We start from the raw sequence: 6000 nt of genomic DNA, 5'->3' as shown, positions 1-6000 counted from the left end.
TACATAAAAGTATATAAAGTGTTTACAACAAGTAGTAAAATGTATTTGCATCAAGTAAATAAAAAGGTCAAGAGACCATTTAATCCAAGGGAAGATCTTTAAGGAGAAGATCTGTGGAGGGTGCTTTTGGAGAAAGCTTTCTTGTGAGCTGCCTCCCCAAACCCTTCCCCTTAAAGAGGGAGGGAAATTGAACTAAGTAAGGACCTGCCTACCTTAGGGGATTCCACCAGGCTTCTCAGAGAGCTTAATATATGAGCTCTGTATTGGAGTGGTGCACATTGGAACTGATGCCTACTAAATTTAGAGGGCTCTCTATTGGTAACATTATCAAATCACAAATGACCTCCACATTGCTAAATCAACACTCAGTCTTCATCTTATTTAACCTATCAGCAGAGGAAAACAGTTGAAACTGGCTTTTCATAGACCAACATTCCAGATTTTCCCTCTACCCTCATGATCCCTCTACCCCCATGATACTCCTCTTTTGCTGCCTCCTCCTCACCCCCAATGCCTTGATGACAGAGTACTCCAGGGCTCTGTCCTTGAATCTGTTATTTTATCCACCTACACTTATTCTTTCCATATGTTAGCAACTTCCAAATGTTCACCTCCAGTCCAGAACTCTCTTCTGAACTTCAGACTCCTATATTTCCTGCCTTTTCAAAGTCTCCACCTGTATTTCTAATAGATATCTCAACATGTGCAAATGCAACTTCCTGATTTTTCCCAATAAACCTTTTCCCCCTTGACTTTCCCATCTCAAGTAATGGCAACTCCATCCTTCTATCTGCTCAAGCAAAAAGGCTGGAGACATCCTCTCTCTGTCTCATATTCTACATCCAACCCATCAACAAAAGTATTTTTGCCATTGTCTCTGCTTTCAAAAAATATCCAGCATAGATTAGTTCACATCATCTCCTGTATCATCTTTTGCTCAGGATTGCCTCTTTTCAGCATCAAAAGTATAAGAGTTGCACTCCATACTACCTATTGATGATTCCCTGAGAAAGTAGTACCTGACCAAGAAGGATCCACACTCATTACAGAGGTGAAAGGGTGAGGGCAGAATGGAGTGGAGGAGTGGAGTCAAGACAGGAAACAATGGCTGAAGGTTCTAGAGGGAGAAATGTGGCACATTCTGGAACACAGAGAGCAAGGGGAGAGTGGTGGGAATAGGGGCTAGAAAGGGAAAGGGTGGGCAAGGCCTGGCAGGCTTTCCAAAAGATTCCAACTTTATCCTAAAAGGAATCAGAAGCCACAGGAAGGATCTTGTTTGGTTTTGCTTCATTTTGTTCTATTTGCCTTGTGGTGACATGAATGGACCTGTATTTTGACAGTATTATTGAAACAATCCTTACGGAGAATACTTCATCAAAGGTCTGACCAAGTACAGGAAGATCAGTCAGGAGGCAGCAGAGTAGTCCAGGGAAGCAATGCTGGTAACTTGCCCCAGAGTAGAGAGGCAGGAAATGGAGAGAAGTCAACCAGTTCAAAAAATTTTACTGCCTATGTGTTATGGGCTGAATTTTGTCTCTCCAAAATTCATATGCTTAAAGCCCTAACCCCCAGTGCCTCGGAATGCGACTGGATTTGTAGGTAGCATCTTTAAAGAGGTAACTAAGGTCAGTAGGGCGGGCCCTAAACCAATGTGACTGGTGTCCTTATAAGAAGAGATGAGGACGCACACACAGGGGGAAGACCATGTGAAGACATAGGAAAGGCAGTCATCTACAAGCTAAAGGGAGAGGCTCTAGAAGGAACCAAACCCATCCACACTTTTATCTCTGATTTCTAGCCTCCAGAATTGTGAGAAAACAAATTTCTAATTGTTCAGGCCCCCCCATCTTTGCTATTTGTTACGGCAGCCCTAGCACACTAATACACTGTGGGGAAAAAAAATTTAAGTCAGCAATAAGACTTTTGAAAAATAAAAATATACTCCATTTATTCTAATTGAAATTAGGGTCATGTATGACAGTAAAATTCAGACAAAAGAGCATTTCTTCAGTATTTCCAGTGATGGCTTCTGCAACACATCTGTATCGTCCCTAAAATGAGGAATAAGAAATACAAGTAAATAAAATGTTAGATGCCTCTATTTTATAAGACTTTTATAAGAATTTTGTCTTATTAGGAGGAAGCCATTTAAATTAAATTGGTTATCATTTTCTCAGTTTCCTAATGAGACGAAATTTTGTATGCCTTTTGAATCCAGTGAGCAGAAACCTATTTATTTCCCAACTATAAAGGGATATTATAAGGGGATATTTTTTTTAACAGTTTTTTGAAACTAGTCTGTGAGATTTTCAAACACACAATATCCTTAGAAAAATAGGTAAGGATATGCATTTTAAATGACTATTTTAAAATAGTCACCCAAGGGTGCCTGGAGGGCTCAGTCTGTTAAGCTTCTGGGCCCCGCGTCAAGCTCTGGGCTGACAGTGCAGAGCCTGCTTGGCGTTCTCTCTCTCTGTGTCTCTCTCACTCTCTCTCTCTCTCTGCTCCTCCCCGTCTCACACTTGCTTTCTCTCAAAAAATAAACTTTCAATAAATAAATAAATAAATAAATAAATAAATAAATAAATAAATAAATAAGATAGGTACCCAAAGTGAAACATATCCAAAATTTCTTTGCCAGGCATCTAATGCAAATATCTAAAATTACATCATTACTATTCATGGGGTCAGTTACTGAGTTATACATGGCGGTCATTCAGTGCTTTTACCCAAAGATATTCAACATATTAATTATGAGCATTTGCATTACTTTTAGCCATGGATGTTAGAGGAAAAAAATGAAGTGAAAAAGAGCTTTTTTGTGTGTTACTTTTCCATATTTCCATATTCTACAGAAAGAAGAAATAGCAAAACACCCCAAACTAAATAAAAGCAAAAACCAAAATCTTAAACACCTTAAGGTTGAATAGCTATTTTTGAAGTTGTGAATGGCTTGTTTCAAATTCTTAACACATCTGTTACTGCAAAAGATTAAGAAAGTACAAAATGACTCTTGAACAATACCTTAGAAAATCGTATTCCCCTGAAGGAGAAGCTTACTGTTGTATTCACAGTCTCTACAAACAAAATACAGAATACAAAAAATTATATTGGTCATCATCGGGTGATTTTGTTTTAATATAGTATGGAGTGTACCTTTTATGCTGCTACTGGCAGCAGCAGTCCCAAGCGAATTGTAGAGAAGTAACAAACTTCCTACCCCGGCTATGGGTCTCCTATGGCTTCCTCGCCACCCCAAGCATCTCTCAGTATCAGCCTATATTTCATCCCTTAGGGGATACAAAATTTTAAGGCCTACTTGTCTCAATAGTGAATGAATGAATAAGCCAGTGCTAATATGCTTCATCCCAAATTACATGTGTGCATATTTAATACTGCTACTCCTTCAACAGAGTAAAATAGATCTTTATAAAGGTGGAGGAGAGAGTTGGGAGGCAGCCAGGAAACCAAATCTCCTTCCAATCCCACCACTGAGAAGCCTAAGTAGTCACTGCTGAAATGCACAGCCATGGACCTGGCCCTGCAGAAGTTGTGGACAGAGTCAGAAGTGCAGGAAAAAACATACTCTACTCTCCCACTCAGAAACACCAAAGGAGTGAATTTACAGGGTAAGGATAGAAAAGTAGAAATGTTTTGAATCTCTAACAAAAGCAATAGTGGCCAAAAATATCTTTTAAAGTAATATAAATAGTCAAATGCAAACTATAACCATTCTTGTTCTCCTAACTAGCCAAAGAAAATCCTTAATAGCAAATGAATAGATTATGTCTACTTTCACAAAAAACCATCTATTTGCTTCTGGATGTGAGAAATAATCCCACTGCCCCAATCAAAGGAGGGACACGGAGACTTGGAGCACAATGAAGCGAGGCTTTAATCAACATTCTTGAAAGAGCAGGTATCTGATGGACAGGCACACTTGGGGCAGTTACAACAGACAATTTATCTCCTAGCATGCAAGTCCCTCCCCTGATTCCTCATTGGCTGAGGACTACAGAGGTTACAGCCTTGCCTGGAAGTTGCCTATACCCATGTAAGGCCAAAAAGTAGTCTGACTGGAACAAATGTATATTCCTTGAGGTAATTCAGAGACTTCAGTTCTTTGGCACATGGTCATTGCAAAGCCTGTGAAAAATAAGCCCAGGAAATGAAGAGAGGAAGAAGAACCAGGAAGTGAAATGTCTAAGGGTTTGGGACTCCATTGTGTGATGGGGAGGGCTTTGTACATATTTCCAACAGGTTGTAAACCTACTGTTAGCTAGACAGCACAGCTTTTATTTAGCATTTCTGAAAATGAATCATCTCACTTCTCACAAGGGTATATCCTCATTAGGGGTGTTAGCACACGGAGATGTTATTTCTTGAGCCTAGTAAAGTGATCATGTCTTCATGATATTCTGATTTTTCATTCAAGACCAATCCAATTCAAATGTAATAGTTCAACAAGTATTTATTGAAAGCTACTATATACCAGGGATTGAGGAGACAAGGGGCAAGAGTTAAAGTCTACTGGGGATATAGGCATGCAAAGAAGCCATTCCAATACAATGCAATGAAAAGATGCAGTAAGGATTAAGGGAATATAGCATTTTGGTAAGAGTGATAGTTCCAGATCTGAATCCCAGCTCTCCTACTTACTTGGAGTGTAGCCTTGGGCAAGTCACTTAACTTCTCTGTGCTTCAGTAAAATGGCAATGGATAGTAACACCTACCTTTTAGGAGGATCATGAAGGCTATATGAGTTAATACATGTTAGTGCTCAACAATGCTTGGAATGTAGCACTCATTAAATGTTACTAACAGTAAAATCTTAGTTATTATAACATTAAATGTTATTTCTTCTCCTTTCTAGACCCTCTTTCCATGGCATCTTGTGAATAACAATGATGCCACTAATATTATCATTGATATGATAATGACTGTTATTCAAAAGATGCTGGTGGGAAGGGAATCTAGAAAAGTGGGTTGAATTGTCATAAAGGATGGGAAGGAAGGACAAGAAGGATTTTCCAGGTGGCAGGAAAAAAAGGAGCAAAGGCAGGAAAGTGAAAATCAGTATGACTAATGCATACACCTGCAAGAGGCTCAGCGTTATTAAAGCAAAAGAGAAGCAGGAGTGCTAAGAACTACATCTTGTGCTAAGAAGTGAGCAAAAACGGACTCAGGTTCCCCATTTAAGAGAATGGAGGCAATGAAAGAACAGCCAAGAGTGTGAAATGATCAGATTTTATTTAGAAAGGTGGGTCACATGACCATATCACACATGAATTTAAGGGTGGCACTAAGAGTCAGGGAGACCAGTTAGAGGCCAGGAGGTGGTGACAGTAGTGAAGAGAAGAGGTAAATGCCTTCCATGACCACCAACTCAAGTGCCCTCCCCCATTATGATCTATCTCATTAGCCTGCTGCTCTCCTTGAGAGCACTTATCAGAAAGTGAATCTTATTTCATTTTTGTCTTATTTCATGACTTAGTAATGATCTCGTTTACTAGTTCATGAGCTCCATGAGGACAGGGGCTTTGCTTTGGTCACTTCTGCATCTCCAACTGCTAGTACCTGGTCCCTGGGTACCTGGCTTCAGGAACAGCTATAAAATTTACAAAGCCCAGTGCAAAATGAAAATGGGGGCCTCTTATTCAAAAGGCAGGAGAGACATCCTATGAAAAGTACTGAAATATAAAGCTTTTTCTTTTCCTCTACAGTCTCTCTCTAGACTTGCCATGATATTTTTTATTTGTTATTTAATCTCATTTGAAGTAAAACAAAATTTTAAATTATCATTCATCTTAAATTGCACAATGACAGGGGTTTTTTTTTTTAATGTTTATTTACTTTTCAAGAGAGACTGTGAGTGGGGGAGGGTCAAAGAGACAGAGAGAGACACAGAATCCAAAGCAGGTTCCAGGCTCTGAGATGTCAGCACAGAGCCCGACGCGGGGCTCAAACTCACGGACCATGAGATCACGACCTGAGCCAAAG

At 39.6% G+C, this 6000-nt stretch overlaps 1 protein-coding gene across 2 annotated transcripts in view; it reads right to left on the bottom strand.

The window, feature by feature from the left end:
• Positions 1–1921: 1921 nt before the first annotated feature.
• Positions 1922–6000, bottom strand: part of LY96 (lymphocyte antigen 96) — a 29042-nt gene continuing 24963 nt past the window's right edge. For both annotated transcript variants that reach the window (XM_047074054.1, XM_047074053.1), the window contains exons 4-5: positions 3025–3077; positions 1922–2051 (exon numbers count right to left, since the gene is read on the bottom strand). In XM_047074054.1, the coding sequence (XP_046930010.1) occupies positions 1953–2051; positions 3025–3077 (152 nt within the window). In that variant the 3' untranslated portion in view covers positions 1922–1952. The remainder of the gene's footprint in view (positions 2052–3024; positions 3078–6000) is intronic.

The sequence above is a fragment of the Lynx rufus genome, unplaced genomic scaffold (assembly GCF_022079265.1).
Source record: "Lynx rufus isolate CCGP_SWC_20201006 ecotype Redwood Valley unplaced genomic scaffold, mLynRuf1.p SCAF_12, whole genome shotgun sequence".
Classification (NCBI taxonomy): Eukaryota; Metazoa; Chordata; class Mammalia; order Carnivora; family Felidae; genus Lynx; species Lynx rufus.
This window is presented reverse-complemented; position numbering and strand designations above follow the sequence as displayed.